This window comes from Zophobas morio, unplaced genomic scaffold (genome assembly GCF_036711695.1).
Source record: "Zophobas morio isolate AGI-343-1 ecotype UQ-CSIRO unplaced genomic scaffold, CSIRO_AGI_Zmor_V1 ptg000017l, whole genome shotgun sequence".
Lineage (NCBI taxonomy): Eukaryota > Metazoa > Arthropoda > Insecta > Coleoptera > Tenebrionidae > Zophobas > Zophobas morio.
In genome coordinates, this window is record NW_026972122.1 from 18,036,152 (window position 1) to 18,063,974 (window position 27,823).

At 36.7% G+C, this 27,823-nt stretch overlaps 1 protein-coding gene across 4 annotated transcripts in view; it reads right to left on the minus strand.

The window, feature by feature from the left end:
- The window catches only part of LOC135130175 (cGMP-dependent 3',5'-cyclic phosphodiesterase-like), a 164,725-nt gene that overhangs the window by 92,840 nt on the left and 44,062 nt on the right, over positions 1-27,823 (minus strand). For all 4 annotated transcript variants that reach the window (XM_064057531.1, XM_064057532.1, XM_064057533.1 and 1 more), the window contains exons 2-4: positions 20,416-20,689; positions 19,962-20,360; positions 5,060-5,382 (exon numbers count right to left, since the gene is read on the minus strand). In XM_064057531.1, the coding sequence (XP_063913601.1) occupies positions 5,060-5,382; positions 19,962-20,360; positions 20,416-20,689 (996 nt within the window). The remainder of the gene's footprint in view (positions 1-5,059; positions 5,383-19,961; positions 20,361-20,415; positions 20,690-27,823) is intronic.

A 27,823-nucleotide genomic window follows, 5' to 3' on the forward strand; every position in this document is an offset into this window, starting at 1 on the left:
TTTCAATAGAAATGGCGAAGACAATAGTTTCATTAGTTTTAATAATGCTTAGGTTTTGTTGGCAAATGTCTGTTACAGCTCTAGTATTTAAGATTTCTCTTCTAACAATGTTTGAATCTGGGTTGAAGCTGCTGGCAGTACTTGTTTCGGTTCCAGGATCACCTCCAAGAATTTTAGAAGGGGTCTTTTTCTCTTTTTCAATTGAGATATCGATATAACCTTCACATACAGTACAGGACCGCCAACCATCATTATTTTCTTGGATGCAAACCATTCACTGAACCGTTTATAAAACTTTTCGTATATGGTTTTTGATTTATCAGGCAACAATGAACACACTACATTTGCAGCAGCTTCTTTTATTTCGAACGGGAGGCTCATTTTTCGATTGAACAAATTTTTTTTCTAAAAACTGACCAGTTGTTTAAAACAAATTTGAGCGGTTGTCTTAACACTGCAACAATTTTCTTGCTTCTTGATTTTTAATTAATTAAAAAATTTAGTTGGCTTTTTTCTTTTAACTAATGTTAACTGAACGTCAGTTACGACATAATAATAATAATACTTTTAATAATTTTCAAATGTCGGTCTCCCTGAAAATAAAACTATTTCTGTAAATTGTCCAAAATTATCCAAAATTGGAAAGCGAGAAGCGAGTAAGGCAAGGTTGCACCAGCCGCACTCCAGACGGGTAGTGAGGATGAATAAATTTCGACCGCCAATGGAATGATAAATTGGATTCATTCAGCAAAATTTTGAGATGGTGTCATCAATTTTTTAGGGGAGATGAGCAAATATATATATATTTTTAATTTACCATGTCCTGATTAAATCAATAAAATAAATTGAGTCATTCATTAATTTTTTTTGAGTCACCCTGTATATGTAAATTCAAAAATTATGAATGGAATGATAAATCACAAGTACAGACTCATCATATTTTGAACATTTTAGATAGGATTTATTCGGCAAAATTTTGAGCGAACGTCATCAATTTTTTGGAAGGGATAAGTAAATATACATATTTTGATTATAATTATGCTTATCATAAAAATATTATTTAAAACGTCTGCAAGATTTCAAAGCAATTGCAAAATATCGTTTTATAATTCATACTCTCGTGGACTCGAAAAAAACGGGAGAAGTTTAATTATTTCCTTGTGTAGCGGAGCTTTCAAAGCGCTCCGCTAGTACCCTCTCGACGGCGCTGTCCTCGGCAGCGACGGTATCAACCCCACCAAGCTCACCCCCACTGGAACGCACCCCACCTGAAGCTACTTCATTATGCAGGTACTCCCACGCACTCAACCCTGCCTATAAAAGGGCCACCGTGACCACTTTTCAGGCAGATGGAACGCCACCATCTCCACCTTAAGGGCTGCACTGTCTCGGTCCCCTTCTGGTGAGCACCGCACAGATGGAGCGCCACCATCTCCACCTTAAGGGCTGCACTGTCTCGGTCCCCTTCTGGTGAGCACCGCACGGATGGAACGCCACCATCTCCACCTTAAGGGCTGCACTGTCTAAGTCCCCTTCTGGTCTTCACCAGGGCTGCACTGTGTTACGGTCCCCTGCGCTGCTTCGAGATCATCACCAGGGCTGCACTGTGTTACGGTCCCCTGCGCCGCTTCGAGATTATCACCAGGGCTGCACTGTTTTACGGTCCCCTGCGCTGCTTCGAGATCTTCACCAGGGCTGCACTGTTTCACGGTCCCCTGCGCCGCTTCGATATTATCACCAGAGCTGCACTGTTTTACGGTCGCCCTGCGCTGCTTCGCGATCATCACCAGGGCTGCACTGTTTTACGGTCCCCTGCGCTGCTTCGCGATCATCACCAGGGCTGCACTGTTTTACGGTCCCCTGTGTCGCATCGCCGACGTCGTCATCTCCAGGGTTGCACTCTCTAGGTCCCCTGTGCCGTATCGCCGACGTCGTCATCTCCAGGGTGTAACGAAGCGAATTTTCGCGGGCCGGAAACCGTGCCGCGTACCGCGAGAGCCGGGGGTAAATTGGCGATCGCCGCGCCGCCGCGGCGGAAGAAAGAGGATTCTGACCTGAAACTCTAAAGAGTGCGGAAGTGCTGTGGCGAAATTAGCTGTTTTTAGTTTTTGAGAAGCGAGAAGTGAGCAGTTCGACTCTCCGACCACCGTAAGTACCTTTTTGGGTCGCCTGCCTGTTTTGTACCGGTTTTGGAATCGCCGGCCCCCGAGCGAGAAACCGTGTCACCGTCACCGCGTTTTTTTTGTCACCGTCGAAAGTCGACACCGTCGTGCACGCGTCGTTACCGTCACCGCGCTCCCCTCCCGGGTCGCCGTACCGTCTTCGCGCGATTTCCAGGTTCAAGGTCGCCGCCCCCAGAGCCAAGAGAAGCCCGGCCTGAAGGAAGTCGCCGCCCAGGAGGAACGACCGTGCCGGACGTTTAATTCTTTTTTTTGTTGTAAAACCGTTTGTTAGATATTTAAGTTGATTAGCCGTAAGTTTTATTATCTTAGACCGTGTAGCTGGTGGCAGGGAATAAACCCTATTTTTGTTATAACACATCCTCGCCGTTTTATTTATTATTTTCGATTTTTCGCGGCGGCTCATCACCTGAATTCCGTGTCTCCGGCTTTAGAGCACCCCGGCGCTCCCTCCCCCGGAGAGGGAGCTGGCGCCCGAGCTACCGTCGCTCCTGACCGAAGGCGCCACCCCCGGCGGCGTGAAGGTAGCCGCATAAGCTTGGTCGACCAGACGTGTTACTGACATCAGCGATACTAGTCGACCCAAAGCTTGGCACCCAAGTACGCCGCCACCCCATACGTTATCGGCGAGATTCCGGACCGTCACCGGACCGTCCGTCCGTCCCATCATCCGGAATTTCGTCGCAAGGGTCGTACTGTCCAGGTCCCCTGTGCCGCATCGCCGACGTCGTCATCTCCAGGGTCGCATTCTCTAGGTCTCCTGTGACGCATCGCCGCGTTTTAATTTACTAACCGTAATGTAGGATATGTTATCGTTTCTTCAATTTGCTCTAATACATTTGCGACACATCTTTTCGATAACGGGAATCTTGCAAAAAAATCTACTTCATCCCATTCCTCATAATGATTTCTCCGGTATCTTATTGTTTTAGGTCTCCGCACTTCTTCATCACTGCTGAATGCGTTGACGTCATACAAATCCATTGTATCTTTGTTTTAATTAATTCACTACTCAACAAATAATATAGCTTCTTCCTCACACCGATACCTGGTGGTGTGGTAACTGCTGACCGACGGTTAACCGAAGGAATTTCCGGAGGTAAAATCAACCACCAGATTACCGGCAGTTTTCGTCTTAACCATCAGTTGAAATACGCGTTTTGATAATTAACTACAGGTTACTGCCCAACCTTTAGTTAACCATCAATTGAAAAACCGGGCCTAATTTTTATCTCACTTTGTTCTTATTAAAATCCTACGTCAAAATATTAAATTCTAGCAAATTTAAATTATTGATTTCGCATTTACAGCAAAAACTTCGATGTGAGTATCCATTGTCGTTCGTTTGTGGACATGAATACTCGAAATAATATTTTAGTGTTAATATTGTGAGAAACGTGAGTGGGGACAGATTCTGGGTTTCCATCAATGTGTACCTAGTTCCTTTCATTTTCATGGGTTCTACTAGGGGTTTTGTGGTGGGAAAATGGCAGCTTTAGCAGATTCATTGGTGCTCACAGCTAAGGCCTTCAAACTAGCAAGCTTCTGTTGTTTGATGTGGCAATGTAGTACTTTTTGGTGTGGACTAAAGTCTGCAGTAAATGGACAGCTGATGCTCTACACTTTGAATAATACTTTATTATTGCACAACTATTATTGAATTAATAATTGGAGGAAAATCAACAATTTATAGAAAATACATGAATGAAATGCAAATGAACAAAATGTGGCTTTTTATCACAGCAATTTTGCATTTTCCTATTTAGTTCGAAATTTAAATATTCATTAGTATTAATTGCTTCACAGTGTTTTCGTCCAGCCACGGATCCAGCGTTTGATTCTGGCATCTCTCTCGAATGGGTAGTGAAACTTTTTAAAATAGACTGGGCAGTGTTTATGCAAACCCACAAAAAAACTATTCTCTGTTCGGGAAATAAAAATTACGCTTCGCAACTGTAAAAATGGTTCCCACTTTAGCTGCCAACTTTGTTTGTGTTATTTTGGCTCAATAAGTTTTCTTGAGCTCTTTATAACATTTGATTATTATTGGAACGTTTTGCCGCGACTTCAATAAAGTTCTTGTAATCTGCCACTTTTTTGATAAAATCCTTGTCAGTTCCATTCCTCTAGTGAATATGTAATTATATCTGTGCCCTGTTGGTAACTGAATGACAAATTCTTAACACAATAAATATTTTTGAATATTACAAACTTAAAATGATAGAAAGGCAAATAAATAAATCCCTGTACAGCAATCTTATCAAATTTTTCAATTTTAAACTAAACTTTAGTGGGTATACCCATATATTAAAAACTATATATTATATGCTTTGATTCGGAACGTTTGATTTGCCAAGCGAGTTTTTGTTTTGTAGGTAAGAACTTAAGGGGTCTTAAAAGTGCACTTAATCACGGTTTTTTTGTTCCTTTTTCTTATGAGAGTGGAGGAATAAACGATTTTTTCACTCCATATTTTATATTTTATTTAACCTTGAGGTTCATCACTGCATTTGAACGCATTGCGTCACAAAAAAAGACACACAATATATGGTTCCACTTTATTGAAGGTCACAGTTCAAGACCAAGTTTTTGAATTTATCCCTGCTTTTAAAATTTTATTCACATGTGAAATTAACGCGAGATGTTTGGTTTATCACATGTCTTATTGAATAAATTTGTATGTGGAAATAATATTAATAAAAAAAAATTAGTAGCAATAATATCTTTTTGAACAAAAACGCTTTTTTTTGTGCAGTTGATTAATTAGTAAAATACTTTTTCAACTAATTATCAGTTTAATATTATTTTCAAAATAGAGATCGATTTCAGTGAACAAACCAGAAAATAAAAACTTAAAATTAACACTACCTAATACTTACGTGAATTTGATAAATCATCAATTCGTTGGATAAGTGGTTTCGAACTTTAAAATTTTCTCCCTGTACAAATTTAATAGTGTGTGTGATTAATTCCCCATAGAAGAAACTTAAAATGTTCACGATTTCTTCATCATAGGAATTGAAATTGCCGTTTCTTTTATTGCAAAGTTGCACAGCACCCATTATTCCATTTTCATCCTTAATTGGAAAACATAAAATATTTCTAGTTTCAAATCCTGTATATTCAATCAAATTTTTATCAATTAAATCAATTTCACAGCCCTGCTGCAGATTCATGAGTTTTCCTGTCGTTGCCACGTGATCTGAAAATTATTATTGTAGTACATAGCCACAGTAAATCAGTAACGAAACTTCAGCAATATTTACGGAACGGGTGTGACCTTGGGAGCCCGTTCCCGGGAAACACGAAGATTCAAATATTTCGTAGCATTCGGATAATAATAATAATTATACACAAAAATAAAAATGGTTGGTATGTACGACTAGTGATATTGGCCATTTTTTTCTTTCTTGTAAATTAAGCAAAACATTTTTATTCAATTTTGACGTTTTAAACTGCGTTTATTAAATCCTTAACAAGTCTAACAAATATATTGTTATCCACAATATTTTTGAATTGCAAAATTTTTAATTCACTCTTAATATTTTTAAATCACTCACAAAAAAATAAAAAACAACTTCAGGAACATAAACATTTTGCTTATAATTTTTAATAGTTTTCACAGAATACAATTTGTTTACAATTTTCACTAAAAGGTTGCTGCAACTAAATCAGTATTGTTTGGCACATTTCTTTGGCTCTGTGAGGCGTCAATTTGGGAATTGTATAAATCCCACACCAATGCAATTCCAAAGAGTGTTTCGGAAACTATTTACTACAGATTATTTCGATACGAGTGGAAGAAGCAACTGTGAAACACCATTTTATTTGAAATGAAAAATTTGCCAAGGTGTTCTTTTAAACAAACTTCCACAACACATCTTCCCTGTATTCTGGCCTCTTCAACAATCATTAAGTGATGTGAGTTACCGGAAACTCACCTTGAAAGAACACAACTGTTTACGGTATGTTTGTGGATACTCATTAATACGAAAATTCTTACACCACCACTTCTGCGAAGTTTGTGTGAACTTTGCACATTCTTGCGAAGTGGTACATCCTGTTTTAATTGTGTGACATTTTAAAGTCTTCAATGAAGATGCGATTTTTAGCGATTTAATGATGCCACCTGAACATTTTGCGGTTTCTACTTCGGTAATGGGTTATACATTTTGTGAGTTTTTCCCAATTTATGCACCGTAGTCGTTAACTGGTGTGCGGCTAAAAAACGAACCATAAAAAAATATCATTCCACCACCCCTGCAAAGACTTTCCTCTTGAGTACCTCGTTTCACTTTTTATTTTAGAGTAATTAGAATTTAAATAAATCTTGGACCGCTCAAATACGCACGAAAATTAAACTATTTCGTTTAACCTGCAGTTTGTTAACCTCCTTAGCCTGTAATTTTCTAGTATTTTTTACATGTATCGTAAGTATCTATTTCTTTGTTAAAATAAATTTTACGTTTGTTTTTAACCCCGTAACCCCACATCCCGTATGATCGCGTAATTAATATGGCATTTCTTGTTGACAAAACCAGACAAAACGATCACCGAAAACCTTAAAATGAAAAAGAAACTATGTTCTTCACGGTCGGAGCACCTTCAGAGACGCTAGTGACCTCTTTATGTCGTTCCGTAAGCTCCCCAGGTATTTCTTATGGGATCAGCTCTAGTATTTCTTTTGTTCATCACTTGTAAACATCAATTTATCAAATCATTGTATTCAACTTGAAAATGTCTCTAGCCAGTACAGTTTTCACACCTCTACTTATGCTCATATGTTTTAACCTATTGTAATTTGAAATGACAACCCGAGTTGGTGATTTCTCAGGCAAATATTCGAATTGACCACGCAAGTAAGGTTAGAAATTACATTGCGCGCCAATTTATAATTCAAAAATTCTACTATAGGTTTCTTATGGGAGCTTGATTTTACAAACAAAATACGCCTAATTGGTAGAAATCTTAACTAAGTAGTTCTTGCTGCAAGCGATAAGGGCTGTACAATTATCTTCATGTTACTACATGTTTAACTCTATAAAAAGCTTGTGTTAAAGAAATATTACAAATTAAAATCAACGATATCCATCAAAGTAACGTACAATCAGTGGACATATAAAACTTGTATAGTGGTTCCGGTGAGAGATTGGGATCACAGAACACTGGGATTTCTTGACATGTTGACATGTAAGTTGGCAGCAACCTAACACTAAAAATACACTGAAATTCCTACGCTGTCACTCACAGCTGGCTGTCAGTACTGTCTCTGTTACAAATATAAAACTACTGAAAGTTCCATTACTAAGGTTAGGCTACTTTTCTGACTCCCATCTCCAGTGTTTCTTTAATGGTACGTTTCCACTTGAGAGGGCGCTTGCGAGAAATAATTCCAAGATCAGCACTTATAGCCATGGTCGGGCCTGCCCTCAACTGGGTAAGTATATCGTTTGCCCAGCGTTTTTACTTGATTTCTCCGAATTTGTGAGCGACTCTCACAATACGAACGCCTTTCGTAGTGCGACAATGATCTCCGATAAGTCTGTTTTACGTATATTTTTTTGGTAATAACTCAATTAATTGCAATAATAGACCTCTGAAATTTGAAATGACAACTTAAAGACTAAAGGGGATAAGATCAAAACCAGAACTCTCGTGAGAGTTGCTCTCCAGTGGACACGTACCCTAAAGATGAATGTTTTAGGAAATATTTGAAACAATTTTCAGGAGAAGACAGAGGTATAATGATAATAGTCATCGTTTTTTGTTATTAAAAGACACCACAAAAATTCTCTTCGCTTAGATTTAGTGACTTTTCTGTCACTCAGTCTCTCACCGTACGCAGTATACAAAGAAAATTTTACTAATGTGTATCAAGCTTGCACAAATGTCAAATAAAATTTAAATTGTCAAGTTAACAGTTCGGGCGAAATTAAAAAAATGCCTTTAACAGAGTTTCAAAAACATATTATTGAACAAAGACATGATGAGGAAGTGGCACTAAGATATATTGCTGATGAATTACATATCAGCAAAAGCACAATTTTGTTAGTGAAAAAAAAAACAGGGGCGGTTGGTGCCGGGGGGCACAATGGCACGTGCCCCCCCCAAAATTACAACGTCTACAAACACACTGGACATAGCAAAATAGTAAATTTCAATATTTAAAAAATTATTCGGAAATTTGTGTCATAATTATCAAAACTAATTTTTTTATCTCGCTCCACTTGTATAAAATGTATCAAAACTTACTTCTACTTCCACCTAAAGATGTGTCTTGGATATATGATATGTTATTTCTGATAAAAGCCCGGCGCAGAGACCGAATGGATCGAATCAAGGCTGATTTAGATGTTTTGTTTACACCGTTGCTATGGAAAGAACACGTCGTAGCCGCCTGATATGCGCCTGATACAACTGGATTGTGAGCCCTTTGCGACCGTGCTCTGGAGGATTGAGTTACTATCGCGGGTTTTAATTTTCATTCTACGCGAGCACGTATGATAAATATTCTTGGATAATTTTCTCGGTAATACAGACATTCGGAAACAACTACACACCGCTTATGTTAATAATATTCGGGCACATAACGCAAGGGTCGACAAAAATCGCCATATATAACGCCGATTGATAATGTGCATAAAATTTTGTGGAGTGTTTGAATTTGCTTTACGTGGACAAAACGGAAGTAGGGAATCACAAAATTCAGGTATATTTCGAGGTCTGATTGATTTTATGGCTGAATTGGACTTTATTAGCTCATTTGATAGAAGCAACGGTTCTTAAAGGAACGCCTAAAACTGTCCAAAATGAACTTTTAGATGCCATGAACACCGAAGGCAAAAAGGTATGTGGAGAAATCCTTTTTTATTTTTATTGAATGTATTTTTGTATTTATTTCCGTCACACAATTTCGTCTATTAATTGGTAATAACAACTTGTTTTATATCTTCATATTTAACTCATCAATCAAATTGTGTCCCCCCATTTCAAAAGGTCACCAGCCGCCACTGAAAAAAAATGAAAATTTCGGGCAGATTACACGCACATCAGGTACGGGTCGTCTAAAAATTACTATAGAAGACGAAGATATTTCACTGGCTGATTTTCTCCCTGAGAATCCTTTTGAATCAGTGATTAGAGCAAGACAGGAAACACATTTCCCCGCATCTTTAAACCCGTGCGAAGACAAATAAGGTTGACTGAGTTACGGAATAGAGCTGCTGCAAGAAAGATTCATCTTATAGATGCAAACAAAATCTGTAATTTGTAAATCAACCACTCAATATGTAGGAAACTGTAGTCCTTTCTAATGAAAAGGCATTTCATTCCCACAGTAATGGGCAAATCCGTGTTTACCGGCCAGCTGAGACACGGTATGAAGAACGATATGTTCATAGATCTAACCAGAATAGTCGGTTTTCAATGAATCTTTGCGGGTGGATACATAGCGGAGTATGTTTAGTTGTTCAGAATCGCTTAAATGCGATAGTATACCGCAGAATTTTAGAAGAAGTTATGCTTCCATCAGTTTTACCCATGTTTCAAAACCGAACTTTATTTTTCAAGATGTAATCATTATTATTTATTGCTAACTTTGCTTTTTTAAGTAGAAAAATTGTAGGATAATTGCCCAATTCATAGAGCACGGATAGTTAGAAATTATTTAGAAGAACAGGGAATCAATAGATTACCGTGGCATTCCAAGAGCCCAGATTTGAATCCCATAGAGGATGTCCTGGCACGTATGGCCAAATTTATTTATACACATGATTTCCGCCCATAAAATATTGGCGGGTTGCAAGAAAGGTTGTGACCGCTTGGCAAAATATAACATCAGAATTTACCGGACAATTAGTTCAATCGATGCCTCGCAGACTGCAAAATGAGATACACGCAAACGGTGGAGTAACAAAATATTAATTGTATATTTATTAAAATATTGTTAATTAGTTCATTGTTTCTAAAAATAAAAAATTACGTGCTGTTGAGATGATTCAGGTCTGATTCATTAATGGTCGTTAATAAGAGCCCAAAGACTTTTTTTGCATATTCAACCAAAGATATTCTCGGCTTTCTCGTTTAATCATGCGACAAACCACTAGAAAATGATCAAATCCACGTCAAAAAGACAGATCTGCACAAAATACATTTTTCGTTTTTCTTATAAGGGAGTAATTTTTATGACTATTCCATTCATCTGTCAATTGCTTAAAAAGAGCCGATAAAAACTGTACTTTGTGTGGGCGTTACTATGGCCACAGAACTTGCAAGCCGTCGTCGGCTCCGTTTGAGCCGGTTTTATTTTATTTGTATTCGCAAATTTCGACTCTATGGACGGCTACAATATCTATGCAGGCTACTATAACAGGAAGATAATTGTACAGTCTTTATCGCTTGTAGCATGAACTAGTTAAGATTTCTACCTATGCGGCGTATTTTGTTTGTGAAATCAAGCTCCCATAAGAAACCCATAGGTAGTAGAATTTTTGAATTATTAACTGCCGCGCATTCTAAATTCTAACCTTACTTGAGTGGTCAGTTGTGTTACTGAATGTACAACATACGAATGTCCACGTTTGAGAACCACTGAACAATTTCAAAGCTAATGTGCGTTTGGTCTGCACTTGTTGCTAAGGATTTGAATTGTTAGAACACTTTGTAAACAATAAAGAGCAAATTAGCGGACATTCACCTCATTTGTGGTGAAGCACGAGGACGTTCTCGTCTTGCAGTCCGTTTATACCGAAATCGCTTTCCTCATAGACGGGTGCCTTCTCGCACTCTCTTGCAGCGTATGCATGAACGGCTACGTGAAACGGGAACATTATTGCCAAGGCGGATTGAACAAGATCCACAACGTCCACATCAAATAATTAATATCGTGAAAGAAGTTTTGGAGACTGTCGAAGAGCAACCGGGAATTAGTCTGCGAGGCCTTACATAACGATTTCACGAGTCGCATTGGACGATTTGGAGAACTCTTCGGGAGCAGTTGTTGTACCCCTATCATGTACACCGTGTGCAGGCTTTGCGTCCTGCTGATTACCCACGCAGAGTTGCGTTTTACACTTGGTTCCTGAGGAAAGTACAAAATGCCGATTTTCCGCGGTACATTTTAACAACTAACGAAGCAGGGTTTAACTACCACAATACGCATTTTTGGGCCGACGAAAATCCACATGCAATTCGACCAAGACATTTTCAGTGGCAGTTTACCATAAATTTGTAGACCGGCATTGGGGATGATCGTCTGATAGGACCATTTGAATTACCCGATAGACTGACGGGTGCTAATTATTATCTTCAGTTTTTGCGACATGATTTGCTACAATTGCTAGAAGAGGTGCCTCTAAACCGTCATGGTAAAATGTGGTTTTTGCACGAGGGAGGTCCAGCTCATTTTAGTCGTATGGTGTGCCGATTTTTAGATGGCGATTATCCACGTCGGGGGATTGGACGAGGAGAACCCAGAGATATATAGAAGGAGAATGAGCTTAGACTTCTGCGCATAGGTACACTATGGGGGCCGCCATTTTATCAGTTAACCTTAAAGTTTTGTTTACCTATGAGGCTACGACGTTGTTGAACCAGTTGTAATTTGGAGTTAAAATTATTACTTAATTTGTTTTACCGTTAGTGTACGTGTGAACGTGCTTGTTAGTGTTAAAGGACATTATTATTGACAACAAACATGTCTGGTAGAGTTTCTCACTGTAAAAATTGTCAACGATTTCGTTCAGAACGTGTATCTTTTCATCAGTAAGTTTTCTTCATCATCTTATTAAAATCGAATACGTAGGTATTTATAATTAATAACAATTGGTTATTGCAATACTATGTGATCAATATTTATTATATCTGAGTTTAGGTTTCTGCAAGTTCGAGAACTTTTAAAAAAGTGGCTGATTGTTGTGAAAAAAGATGACAGCTTCAAACTGACTAAGCAGTATAAGCTGGTGTGCTCAGATCATTTAACAACAACTGATTTCATTGTTGTAAATGAGAGAAAACGATTGAAATCGAACGCAATTCCCAGTGTGAATTTAGATGAAAGTCTAGAAGTTTCTTCAACTTCAATGAGTACTGTGAGTGCTACTTCAGCTGATATTTGAGAAGAGTCTCCATCGATTATACCTCAAGGTGTAAAGAGGACATTAAGGTTTGAATATTTTATCATATTGAAGAAAGTAAGTTGTTTTCCTGACAATATTCCTTATTGACATTAATAATTAAGTTCTACTATAGGTGAGTTTAGCAGCACAAACTCTTAGCAAGAGTTGCGGATGCACTTGAATTTTTAAAAGATCTTGGTATTGGTGACTTTCAAGGTTGTGAAGCAACAATAGAATTCATCAGAAGGATAGATTCTTTATTTGATATTCTCAATTCCCGAAGTGTACGTGCTAAGAAGTTTAAGGCGCCTTTGAGAGAAAACAATGAAGAAATGTGGCGTCCATTTCTCATCGAAACCAATGAATATCTTCTGAATTTGAAGGATGTCACTGGCAGGCCTTTGTGGTGCACGCCCCGAAAAACGTCAATTCTGGGCTTTGTTACGTCGTTCATGGGAATTTTTGATGAATTTGTTAGTAGTAAGAGGTGGAATGACTTGCTAACATAAATGTAGTGAAACAATAACCCTACTCCTCTACAATTTTGTCAAACTTTTAGAAGATTGCTTCTATTTACAAACATAACGAGGGAAGGAGGAAATTGTAAAGTGCTTTGCACCACCTGTATGCTCTCTGTTAGCAGTGGCCCAAAGCAAAAGAGCACAAATGTTCAACAATCAGTTGACGTGTTTGTCTTGAAAAAATATGGTCTCGATATTTTGACTGAAGCACTTGCAGATCATGATTATGACCGTCTAAATTTATTGGGCTGAGTGAAGTGGCAGAAAACGTTGTGGCATATATCGGTAGCAGTGGCGGCTGGTGGTTCAAAATTTCGGGTCGGCCAAATATTTTGAGTGTACACTTTGGTGTTATATATTTTCGTAATGTATGGCCGCTACTCGTTAACCACTGACATTTTACGTGCTAGGATGTACAAAACATCTCAAATGCTTCGACCTCGACTTGTTAAAATAATTTTTTTATAGGAACTTGACAATGTCAGTTTGATTCCAAATACTATTAATCCTTAATTCTACTTGTTCTGCTTTATCATTAATTGAGAACCACCGAAAAAATTATTTTTGCTGGGTTCCGCGTCGAGCGGCGGCTATACGGCTTGCCGACCCCGGACATCCACAATTAAATAATAATAATTAAATAATGACATGCAGTTAAAAAATATAAAAAAAGTAATAATAAAAGTACCAACTGTTAACTATCTTCATTTACATTTAATTTGTTTTCAATGTATATGGCAAATTGTCAAATTAATTTAATAATTATTGAATTAAACTTAAAATGATTTAAAATTTTTTAAATTCATTTCTGAAATATCTGAAAACGCTTAGATGCTAAAAATACAGAAAAAGCGCATTTATGTTGTAGCTAAGTTATGTACGAACAATAAAATTTTAGAAAATTTAATGTAATTTTTTTATTCATACACAGGAAAATGTATTAAATCGACAATTATTATTTAAAAAAAAATAGTATGCACTGAAGAACATCGAAGTCGTTATTGTTTTGTAATTTTGTCAGCTATCTTAAATATTAAACGTTTTAATAACTAAATTCCCATTGCTGGGTACGGCGAAGAAGGATCTCGCCGGACCTGGCACAACATACGTTCCGCCAGGTCTTTGTCTACTACAGTGCAGTAGACAAAGAGAATAATGAAACCGTAAGCTGCTACGAAGTCGAAACATCGAGCATTATGCATTCCTGGATACGGCGTGCCGAAATCTCGCCGGCAAAGCGTGTTTATCAGCATTTAAAATTAGCAACAAATGCTTTATTTTGTACCTACAATATAATAATAGTATATTATTAACTAAGGTTGTGAAGACAGACATTCTAGACCGAGCGCAAATTAGAACCTGAGACGCGCAGCGTCGAGGGCTCTAAAGCGCGAGGTCTAGAATTGGCTTCACAAACGTGGTTAATATACTATTTTTTCCACTAGTAGCCCATTTGAGGTTTGCGAATTTTCAAAATGTTTTTTCTGAAGTGCATCAATAAAAACATGTACTCACGTCATTTTAGTAAGCTTTGCAATTTTATTATTTTTTGACAATCCAGAAATGGTCCAGAACTTTTGTTTTAATTTCCTCCATATTTCCCGTTTTTAATAAATTTTTGTGTGAAAAATGTTGTAAAGTGAACCATCATGTACCTCTCCTCTTTCCGTCGTACTTACGCGACCGCGACAAATTTGGCTGAAACAGATATGGACCTTTTATCGTTAAAGCGACACGGGGAATGGAAATCCTCCAGCGTAGCAGAAGGATACAACGACGGCTCGATCTTCAATAAAAAAAAAATCGCCGAAACCGTCCAAAGCTCGTCTACGACAAATCAAGTCAAACCAAATCGGAACCATGAGTCAGTTTCACTCCCGTAAACTTCATTTTCACTCCCATCAACTTCATCAACTTAGTTTCACCAATTTATCCTCAATTACACCGAGAATAATCAATTCAGGGTTTGGAAATCATTCCAGGGCATAATTTAAAAGCAAATTTTCCTAAATGATCGTTTTCAGGTTATGTCTCATTTTTTCTGACAGTTGTGGACAGTTGTCACATTAGGTGGCCAACTTCACGTTTACATTATTGACCAAGGTTCACAATTTTCCAAATTACAGACCTCTAGACAAGTGGACAATTAGCCATTGTAATGCTACTAGTGGAAAAAATATATTTTTTCACTAGCAACCATGACGCATGCAAATGTCGACTCATTTAGAGGGAGCAAATTCAACTTTTGCGACCACCGGTTCAAAAAGAAAAATTGAGGTTATGTACGCAATGTTTGATGTGATTATTTCTTAAAAAATGAACAAATGTGTGCTACAAACATTACTTGAGTATACGCATGGTAGTTGGTAGACGGTAGAAGATAAAATGATTAACTCAGCGACAAGTATAAACGGTTTTCTTTGTGTTGAAGATTTAGATTAAGTTTGATTAAAAATCAAAACAAAATCATGTTGCGTCAAAAAATTGAATGTTTATTTTTTCAATTTATTGTCTTATGGTTTCTACTAGTGAAAAAAATAGTATATTAACCACGGTTGCAAAGCCACTTCTAGACCTCGCGCTTCAGAGCCCTTGACGCTGCGCGTCTCGGGTTCTAATTTGCGCTCGGTCTAGAATGTTTGGCTCTGCAACCTTGGCCAATAATATACTATTTTTAATATATATGTTCTATCCTAACGTAGATTCAAACTGTATTTCTTTTTTTATTTTTTTTTATTTTAATGCTTACTAAGTATTTTAAAATGACTGGTACGGCGTGGCCGACCCTGCCGCCCCTGACCAGCCGCCTCTGATCGGTAGCTATGTTGTCAAAATGGTGGTGAAGATGTTTAAGTGCGCAGACTGCATTTCTTCTTGCATTGAAACACAACGAAGTGACTTACAGTTTTACAGATTATTGAACAAAAAAAACATGGGCAAAATAAAATACTTACAATAGTTATTTTTTAATTCTTGACAAAATTTTGATTTTAGGTGGGCTTTTTAAACCTTTTGCTGGGGTTGTAAAGACTAGTTGTTACTGTGAGTTGTAAATACGAAAAATTTTGCAACTCACCGATAACAACCTTCCAAGCGATGAACAATTTTTTAAAACTTTCGGCATGCCAGCATTCTTTTTCCTAATTTAGAGGACCCACGCACTCGAGACGGCGGCCATCGATGAAGGCCATTTATATATTCTTATTAAACAAGTAATTAATGCCTACATGTAAATAAGAATGTTTAATTTGAGCAAAAGACTTCATGTCTTGCTCAAGGCACTTCTGTTAGACATGCGTACACATAATTGGTACTGTTTTCGCATCAATAAATATATTTAAGTATAATTATGTTTATTTATTTATGTAAGGTGGAATATATTTTAGTTGTGATTTATTATTAGGTGATTTTAATTAATGATTTTAAACTTCCCGCCCAATAATCAAGCGATCATCTAGGGATATCAAGTTCTGTTAGTGATTTGTGATTATGTTGGCAACAGTCAACTGATAAAATGGCTGCTTTCAATTTTACCAAGGATTTTGGGTCTGCGATACCACCGTGGTCTGTGCCATAGATTTTAACCTTATACTCTACTAGATGCGCAACTGCGTCGCGTAAAGTGAAGCCTATGGCGGCCATTTGTCAAAGAGGCAAAATACTGTAGAATCGTATTACAGTAATGGTGAAAGTAAGGGTAAAATATTATTTATTTGTTCTAAGGAAATCAGGTGCACATTTTATTGTTAGCTTGCCAATCCTGACATACAACAAAAGTACATATAACTTAAAATATACTACAAATGTTACGTTATTGAGGAAAAATAATTAAAATAGTTTTCCAATTCTTACATAAATCAGAAGTCATTAAAATTAAAAAAATACCTAAGCAGTAAATACGTGCCAGGACGCACCAAATAATCACTTTCAGTGAAAGGGTCACTACACAATTTACTGACTTTTGTTGGTGTAAATTTTTTTCTTTTCATTACTCTAACCCACTGTTCCAAGAGCTTTTCATTTTTCAGGGGAAATCTAAAGACAAAATCACATAATAAAACGACAAACCGATTTAGCAATCGACCGCAAATTACCCAAAAAACTGGACGTTTCCTCCTGGTTTAAACCGATTTGTACACCCAAATGCGGAACACGATGCCGGCATATTTCGCTTTTAATAAACCAACACTTTTTGGAACTATACTTTAATTCACGTAATCATACACATTCACTCCCAATACACATGAAACAGTTCGCAACGTACATACATTTACAGGGTATTTTTGAAATAGATGGAAAGTTTTTTTAACGTAATTGGTCATGATGTAGAGAATTTATGCATCAAATATTGATCTAATAAAAATCCTTTAGTTTTTGAGATAAAATTGATTGAAAATCTGTTAAAATTTGCGTGTGCGCTACTGATTCCAAAAATGTTAAAGGTAAATTTGATCACTATAGTAATTTAAAGTAGGTAAAATTGTTGCTTGTTAACATGACAATACATTCATTAGCCCATCATTTTTTGACGTTTTTGCAATTTTTTGGAAGAACAAAATGAATTTTTCTAATTCTGAAATGACTGACATGGTTCTGATGTATGGACAAGCCTTAAGAAAGTCCTTGGAAGCTCGACGTTTATACCAAGAAGCATTTCCCGAACGAAGATTGCCAAATCATAAAACATTTGCTAACGTTGTGCAGCGTCTACGAGAAAATGGGAAATTTCAACCTCGTTTTAGTGATCGTGGTCGTGAAAGGACAGAACGGACACTTGATGCCGAAGAAGAAATTTTGAATGTCGTTGAAAACGATCCAGGTATAAGCAGTAGACGATTGTCTTACCGAGTGGGAGTTTCACCTTTTGTGGTGTGGAGAACTCTACATGAACAAGGCAACAATCATTGATTAGACGTGCGGAAACGTGTATACGAAATGGTGGTGGACATTTTGAAAACTTGCTCTAGTTGCATACGTTACGTTTTGTTTCATTTTATGGTTGATTAAATTATGATTTTGAAGTTTTAATTGTCAGTTCATTAATTATTGTCATTGTTTATTTGTTGCTAGCAATAAATTAATAGCAACAGTAGTTACACCTCGGCAGTTTTCAGTTACTAGGTTTCACATTTTTTCGTGAAACCATTATTTATCAGTGGAGGAATGAATGTTTGGATAGGGGTTAAATTTTCCTTTCAAAATTTTACTAAAACAACAAACGTTCATTTGACTTCTTAGGTTCCCTACATTCACCAGATTTTTTGTTTCCATGTATTTCAAAAACACGTTGTATTTAGCACTATTTTCCTAATATTGCTTATTTGAAAGCAGAAGTACACAGCAATAAAAGAGCGCAGATACCAGTATTTGAAACACTATTCAGTGCGCATGAGCACTACTTTCACAGAATCAGCGGCGTCGAGAACGAACTTCCTTTACTCTTTGGACCTGTTTTGTACGTTCTTATATGTACTAACGCCAGCACGTATAAACCCCAATAACAACACTAATGGTCCTGGTCATCCCTCCCGCTCGATGTACTTCTGGTTTCAAATAAGCTCTACCAAGCGATCATACATTGACAGCAATGTTTTGCCTTTCTGACAAATGGCGGCCACTCGACCTTGAAGCTTCACTTCTGCAGCGCAGGGTTAGGTAGTCGGGTATCTAGGTAACTTAATTTAACATCTATGGTCTGCGCAAGGGGAAGCTCATTCTCCCTCTCCATATCTCTGGTCCTCAATCGCCAAAGGCAGGCGCGCCAAATTTAAATAGTCGATGACAATAAAAATCTTCTTTCATTATAATTGTAATGTAATTCGTGTGACCTGAATTAAAGTGAAGGAAACAATAAGCAGCTTGTAATATTCTGGCAAAACTGTTCTCAATTTGTCGAAAGTAAAAAGCGTCGTTAAAAATATTATGACAATTCTTCTAGTTAATTTTATTCCTAGTTAGAAACCAAACATTGCTACCAACATAAATCGAGGAGTCCTCAACCGTCTTCTGATTTAAACTATGACACTTCTCTTTCTCTATGTTCTCTGCCACTGAAGTGTACATAACCTGCCCTACTTAACGGTACCAAAGACGTTTTATATGTACTTATTGCTTATTCAATATCTTTGAACGATACCACGGTGGTATAAGTAAGGTGTTTCAACTCCATTCATAAATTTTCATAAAACGGGCGCTTAAAAACTGGTATCGTAGTAGGTTGTGGGAGCTTAAGATGACCGCCACCATGTGGTAGTTAATTGTACTATTTGCACTATCAACTGATGTTTGACATGACATTTGACGTATATTCCCCCTCATCTTTCAAAAAGACGTCACAAAACTTAACCTATAAAGTTGACATTTTTGACAACTTGCATTCAAGGACATTTTTACGCAAATTTCATTCATTGACCCTTTTCCTGTAAGCAAAGTGAGTAGATATTATATAAATTCCAATGATACAGAGTGAGACAACATCGCGCAGGCGAAGTCAGATTTTTGGAGCGCCAAGTTAAAATTAACCAATGAGCGATAGATTACGCATGTGTAGCTGGTTGCATTCTGTCAAAGCGGTTTGTTGTCACAGGCCTTTGCTCTGCTGCCGGAGTGCCGGATACGTGGTTTTGAACATGCGTGCGCACGGAAAGTCACTATGGAAGTTTTACGATCTTACAGGAAAAGGGTCAATTATTGCTCGACCTTTGTGAATAGTTTCATCATAGTGTCCAGTAGACGGCGCTAGGAACTTTAAGTTTCCGTGGCCTCCTAGGATCTCGTCGAAAAAAGACCATTTTAAACTGGGAGTTCGCAGACCTGTTATATACGGCCGTGAACGATACTGTCGGTACACAAGTATGTTTACTTGTGTACCGACCGTTGTTTGAATATTTAAATCAAGCAGAAACTTAGAAAGGAGGTTTTTGACGCGATTTCAATACCAGCCTAATGGTTTTGTCAATAAAAACTTTAAAACATAAAGAGATTATTGTTCGTGATTAATATTAGGTATGTACATTAATTTAGAAGATTTTACTTATACAGACCAGAAAGTCATATCTCGTAATTTAAGTACGTAGTGTTGTTAAATTGTAGGTAAGTATCTATATTCGTTTTAAAAAAATTTCTTTAATAATAAACATACTAACCAGGTATAATATGGTCCTCTGCAGACTTGATACTTGCACGAATATTACTACTGGAAAACGTAGTAAACACTTTTGAAATTAAATCCACTCGACCTGCATTATTTAAAAACAGTGTACAGTGTTTTGAATTTGTTATTTTTCTTGCTTCCTCAGTCATTGTTTTAATTAGTCCATTAATATCTTCCACCGACAAAAGTAAGTTTCGAATTACTGCCAATAATGACTGGTATTGGATTCTTTTCCTGATCTCTTCTTCGGATGACATAATATTTAATAAAACTGGCAAACAATACTTGAACAATTCCTCTGCTAGATTTATGAGATAATCCTCATTTTTCCCACTGTCGAGAAAACAAGTCAAGAGCGTGGGTTTCAAATTCTGGATTGAACAGGGATAAACTATTTAAAACAAAAAAGTTATTTGGTTGAAAGTATATCTGTAAAATATACTCACAGTTTTGTTTCTTCACTATGGGAACGACTGTAATTCTGTAATGTATATCATCGAACATTTCAGTAAACACTGCTAGAATTTCTGAGTTTATATTTTCATCCCATTTTAAAGTTTTGTTTTCATGCTGAATGATTTGAGACACAGTTTCGCTTGACAGTGAAAATCGCTGAGAAGTTTCCAGTTCATTTTTTCCAAGCGTTTGAATAAAGGTCTCTTGGGAGGAAGGATGCAAGTGCAGCAAAAATACTGCTTTACTTTCCGATTCTTCCATTAACTATAAAAAGAAACCTTATTGAATGTTTAACACTGTTATTATTGTCGGAGAGCCCATGACACATGTTTCATGACGGAATGGGACTATTTGGCGCGGCCGACTTGGCGCGAGCCATTTTGGCGCAGGGACACTTTGGCGCAAGCCATCTTGGCGCGACTACGTCGGTATATAATATAGAAAATATTTATTGTTCGTACTGTGGTTAGCACCCTGTTACTTATGCCAAGTGTAGGCACCAAATACACAGTTTCATTCGCACAAATTCCAATAACTAAATGATCCACGGAGCAAGAAGTTCCACGTTTAGGAGTATGTTTATAACGGGGTGCAGGGCGCGAAGCGCCCGTGTCCCGTGTGTCCATTAAAAGTCGACATTACCCCTCCACGCGTTGGTGACTGTAAAAATTAGGTTATGCTAACAACGGCTGCAATTTTTGTATATTTATATCTATTTTTCTTGGTGCAAGTTCATCTGCGCCAAGATGGCCCGCGCCAAGATAACTTGTGCCAAAGTGTCCCTGCGCCAAGTTGGCTTTGCGCCAAAATGTCTCACGCCAAGTCGGCCACGCCAAGTTGGCCGCGCCAAGTCGGCCGCGCCGAATTGTCCTAGACCGGTTTCATGAAGTGTTTGATGTACTTTGTAATTTTACTTGATGGTTCAGATAGTATATGTATACGAGTAAATAATGAACGGTTTGCCTGACCTACCGTGAGACACCAGGTACTGCGCATATGGGAAAGGTGGGAAAAAAATGTTGCAAAAAAAATTTTTTTTATTCATATTATTCATCAGCCAACAAGGACATTTCAATAATTGAGCTGGTTTACAATCAATAAATAAAAAAACAACGAAGGCCGACAGTTTGGAGAGGGTTAATTTAGAAGCAAACCACCCCAAGGTTGTATTTATAAAAATCCAAAAAAAAGTGTTTTAATCACGTTGAAAATTGAATATCGTGTTCATTATACATATTAAAAACCATGTGCAAAAAGGCCAACAGTTTGGAGGGGGTTAACTTAGAAGCAAACCACCCCAATGTTGAATTTTTAAAAATACAAGAAAAAGTGTTTGATTCACGCTGAAAATTTAATAGCGTGTTCTTTGTACATATTAAAAAATATTTGCAAAAAGGCCGACAGTTTAGAGGGGGTTAACTTAGATAATATGTATAATGAACACACTATTAAATTTTCAGCGTGAATCAGACACTTCTTTAGAATTTTTATAATTACAAGTTTGGGGTAGTTTGCTTCTAACTAACCCCCCTCCAAACTTTCGGCCTTTATGCATATATCTTTTAATGTGTATAATGAACACGCTATTAAATTTTCAGCGTGAATCAAACGCTTTTTTTTTATTTTTAAAAATACAACTTTGGGGTAGTTTGCTTCTAAGTTACCCTCCTCCAAGTTGTCGGCCTTTTTGCACATATTTTTTAATATGTATAATAAACACGCTATTAAATTTTCAGCGTGAATCAAACACTTTTTTTTTGGATTTTTAGAATGGTTTGCTTCTAAATTACCCCCCTCCAAATTGTCGGCCTTTTTGCACATATTTCTTAATATGTATAATGAACACGCTATTAGATTTCCAGCGTGAATGAAGCACTTTTTTTTGGGTTTTTATGAATACAACTTTAGGGTGGTTTGCTTCTAAATTAACCCCCTCCAAACTGTCGGCCTTTGCTGTTTTTTTATTTTTTGATTGTAAACCAACTCAATTATTGAAATGTCCTTGTTCCTGTAAAAAAATTTTTTACAACATTTTTTTTCCACCTTTCCCCTATGTGAAGTGCCTGGTGTCCCACGGTAGGTCACTCAGGCCGTTCATTATTTACTCGTATACAGGGTGACTGCGAAATATATGCAATAATTTTAACCACGGCATCTCCCACCCTAGTAGTTTCCAAATATAGAAAAAATAAATTAAAAATCGAATGGGGTAAAACCCCCATGAGCCACCCTCGATACGAAGGCACTGAGCCACCTTGTAAACAGAGTTGGAAAGTTCTAATAAGAACGACGTAAACACTTTCAGTTTCAATTAAAAGTAAAACCGACTTTTTGCTGCTTATCATTCGTTCATTCATTTATTCATTCATCGTTAAAAGTCAGTGCGAAAGTTTTTTGGTAATACTTCATGATGATCAACTTTTGATTCTCACGGATGTTTGGTCCTTGTCACAACGATTTTACATTGTTTATTGGAACAAAAATAAGAGCAACTTAGAATGCTACTATAGTGTTTCCACCACTGAAATCATATAGACTAGAATGGCCATGTATATCCCAGTACTCTTGCTTTGTTTGTAACAGGTAACAGGGATAACCTCAAAACTAAAAGGCGTTGTGTTTACGTTTCCCACGGGGACAGTGGCGTGCATTTGAAATTTCTGAATTTACTTTAAAAAAATCATACAATCACATTCAAGTACATACATACCTAAATATTAAAAAAAAAAACGATTCAAACAAAAATGTATTTAATTAATTTAAAAAATATGAAATAAACAATAAGCACGTGGGTTATAAGAACACAATAAAGTACAGTTATTATGACAAAAATAACATTGTGATATGAATAATGATAATGCAATTTATTCATTTCGGAATAAAATAGTTTTCGTTAATTTTTTGCGTAACGTTCGTACATCGGACAGTTTGGAGGTTTCGTGATATATTCGTAGATTAATATATTTTTTTAAAATCAATTTCGGTAGTTCAATGGAATGATTGTTCCATATTTCACCATCAAAAACGTGGTTTCCAAATGATTGAAACACATCAGATGGAAGTTCTTGAATTATATTCAAAATTAATGCCTGAAGGGTCTGTTCATTTTGAATAAACAATTTTGATTCAGCCTTTAAAAAACGTACAGCTTGTTCCCCAGCTTTACAAATTAAAACAGTTAAATTTGATGCCCTGTAGAGCCGACCAAAAGTTTTGCGGATTTGTAGCTTTGACAAAACTTCTTCTCCTTCCAAGAGTTCCTTACACCTGCTACATACAACATCACGTTGCAAAGATTTGACTATAAAGCCTGCAATGTATGCAACAATATCTTCAGCGCAATCTGTTAATATCCACGATTGTGAGCCCAAATAATCATGATCCTCCAAAAATTTTTCAAAAGTATTAACAGACTGCTCTACTGTTTCATTGCTTTCACCAGCTGCAGTGTGTGTTAAAGTGTTTGATGTTGCACTGGAACAGTGGAGGATGGATGTCGTATCTAATGCTTTAACATTAGCAGATCCTGAAGGTCCTACTTCAGTGTGGACAATTAATCTTTTATATGTCCTCTCAAATTCTCTAGCTGTCGGATTATTATTCATCCCCAGGCGATTCCTCATGGAGCTAAAAAACAACTCTAAATGGTCTTGGGATAGTTTATAGGTTAATATGTAATGTAATAGTTGTTTTTCGACTACATATTCATTGTATAATCCCATCAAGCTGTCAATACAAACAATGAATCCTACAAATCCAGTTTTTCTGCGACAGTTTAAAACAGAAACTTCGTCTTGCACTTTCAATTTTGTCAAGTAATTTATAATTTCTGATAATCGTCTAAAAATTTGCTCTCTATTTGTTTGGGATAGACCTCTTCGTAATTCTACAGTACAAAATCTGTTTTTAGAATTTAACACATCAAACAAATCATTAATATGTTTTGTAAATAAAGCTGTCGCAGAAGCACCTTCAAATTCCTTCATCTTGAAGTCATCCTCCAATGTGATCAGAGCACAAGATACACTGTTGCTCAAAGTTTGAGCAGCTAAATTAACTTTCATTGGTTGATCAGACCAATAAAGATGCTTTTTCCGCAGCTTCGTTCCCAATTGCAATTGTACATCTTCTTGCAATTCCACTAATTTCTCAATAAACTGCCACTTTATAATTCCACCAGATCCATCCACTAACTGTTTGTATACAGCAAAACAATTGCGTAATAATTTAAGCATATGACATGCATCTAAGAATATGAAGAGTTTTTCATTAGAAATTGGATGGAGGAACCATGTAATTTTTAAAGTCTGCACCTAGATACTCCGCCATAGAAAGATTTGTTGGGGTTCCATCAAATGTTAAGGATGTTACAATTACACCAGTCGGATGCACAAACTCCAATCCTTTTACTACTAGATTGGCCTTTTCCATAGCAGATAAACCCTCAAGCAGAAAATAACCGATGGGTATTTTCCAACTACCATTAAGTGCTACAAGCATAAATACCAGTGCTTCTTTTGCTTCAGCTAGTTCATCGCTACTGAGCTCCACACCTATATTTACATAACCCGTAAATTTCTTGCCATCCCACTCAATTTTTCGTTTTATCGCCATCTCATCCATCACCAAATTGCATAGAATTTGACTTTTCCCGTTAGTTTCTTCCACTTTTGCAGCCAGAGCTCTCTTTGATTCTTCAGTAAAACCAGGTGAACCGTCAATAGTGTAGTACCACTTGGAAAGCGTTCTTGGATGAGGCAAAGTTTTGTTAAATTTTTGCCGAATATAATTGTAAGCTTTTGCAGAAAAGAAATGCAGTGTTAATGCAAAGGCCCTTAATGCTGGGGAATATTTGGCTTTTGAAGGTCCTCGTAAAAAACGGCGTATTATTTCTCCACTTTCATCAGGTTGAGTAGTCTGGAAGATAAATAAAAATATAAATTATTTTTTTGTTACCTAAAGTATCAAGAAAAAAAACAAAACAAAACAAGCAATTAGCATTAACACCAAGCTCCTATACAATTGTTAGTAAAAACTTATGTGGTACTATTAGTACTTATAAGTAAATTTTTTATGCAATCCAACTATTTCATAAACCTTTGATATACAAGTCTCGCATAATAAGTAAAATGTCAATATTTGTAGGTTGAAGAATTCATACCTTTATAACATCTTCTGCTTGACTTGAAATAAAATTTTTCTCACGGAAGAACTTCAGCATAGACTTCATAGAAAAAATGTTTGCTTTTAATCGCCTCTTTGCTTGCTGTAAATTTCTTATTTGCCTACTTTGTTTCTGAAGCTGCTGTTTGGCCATTCTCAACTGCACTCCAGCTTTTTTTGGAGTAATTGTTGCTTCACTGGACCAGTCCCCCATGTACCGCTTATTTATAATTTTTCTTCTGAAAACATAAACTCCATTATATATTTACATCATTTATATATTGATATAGTCCATAAACTACCTCTTTGTTGGTGTTGCAAAAGAGCCCCTTGTCCCCAACACACGCTCTGTTTCACTAGCAGTCAATGTTGATGAACTTGTGTGTGTCCTTTTAGCTACTCTCATTATTGATGTACGACCATTATCTGACTCGGTTGCTGTTACTGTTGAACTTGATTGTTTTTCTCCCCTTTCACCTTTTGATGTTGATGGACTGTTAACACACATCATAATAAGTGAATGTTACAATGCATGACTTCAAAAATTTATACAAAGATAGGTACTTACATTTCACCTGGCATCAGCAAAGCAGTTGATGGAGCGTTAACATTACTTTGTTCTTCTGCAGTGCTAAAAAATTAAATATTTATAACATTAATTTTTATAGTTAAAACAATCAATACCTCAATTCGTGTACATCCACACGTGGTTTTATGGGATGAAGCCTTGGTACGCTTCCTTTCTTAAGTCCTTTTTTCCTTGTAGATGGGTAAAGCACAAAACACGTGTTGCTGAAGTGCTTAGAACACACATATGTGAACTTTGGGAGTGCAAGACCTACCAAATTTAGTGCTTTGATCCATTCTTCCCTCAAGTTTGTATCAGTTGGTAACCTTTGCATGAAAAAACAGCATATATTGCGATTTTACATCCGTTTTCACATTTCACAAATTTTCATCATAAACAATCAGTATGTTACGCCACTGGATTTACAATATTTTGATAAAGATTTGTTACTTTTTACCTGTGGAAGGACGTTGTTGACCCTTTTATGTAGACTGATCCACACACTACACATGAATTTACCATTATTACTTTTTGAAAAGCTTCCGCAATGAATGCACTGAAACACACAAATGCGTGGTCAAATGGCGATTCCAAACAATCCACAGCTGGCCATCAGTACTTTCGCGGCATTATTTACGATGGAGGGGATTTAAATGAACCAATCATATACTGTGTCTCGAATAAACACAACACAACAATTTTTTAGGTTATGTGGGTTACAAACAATAAGTCCGCGTACTCTTTCTAGTCTATATGATTTCAGTGGCTACAAAATATAATGGTATATAATAATTGCACAGAATAAATCAACAAGTCACTTGCGTAATTATGAATTTTATTCGTAATGTCTTCCATGGGGTCCATATGAAACGTTTTTTGACACAAACAACTTAACCTAAAATGTCCAAACTTCAGCCAGTATACCAAAAACAGCACAAAGGTCTATAATATCATACTTAACAAATCAAAAGAAGTAAAAAAACACAAACACTAAACGCAAAAAACACACTTTTTAACTTTTTGAACCAAAATTTTAAATTGACCAGTAAAGTAAGGTTAGAATTTAGAATGCGCGGCAGTTCATAATTCAAAAATTCTACTATGGGTTTCTTATGGGAGCTTGATTTTACAGCCAAAATACGCCGCATAGGTAGAAATCTTAACTAGTTCATGCTACAAGCGATAAAGACTGTACAATTATCTTCCTGTTACTAAAGGTTTAACTATATAAAAAGCTTCTGTTAAAGATATATTGCAAATTAAAAACAACGCTATCCATCGAAGTAACGTACATCGTTTCTAACGTCTTGCGCATGAGTGAAACGGAAAATCCAGAAACACTTGGGAAAGAAAAAGAACGCGAATATTTTGCGGTACTAGTGACGTTTAGATCGTGAAAATCCCCAAAATATGACAGTTGATTTCGTATTTTCATCACAACAAACAATCATAATCACAATTTTTGGATGATATATTAGTTCTGTGATATTGATTCACATTGGGTTGTATGTATCTGTGGACTGGTTTTTTTTGTATTTGTTATTAATAATGACAGAAAGACATGTGTTAACAATAGGGGCAATTGCCATTTTTTTTTGTTGGAGAAAATTCTTTACAGTCAAATAATGTAGCGAAAGTCAATTGGTATACTGAATTAAATGTGCTTG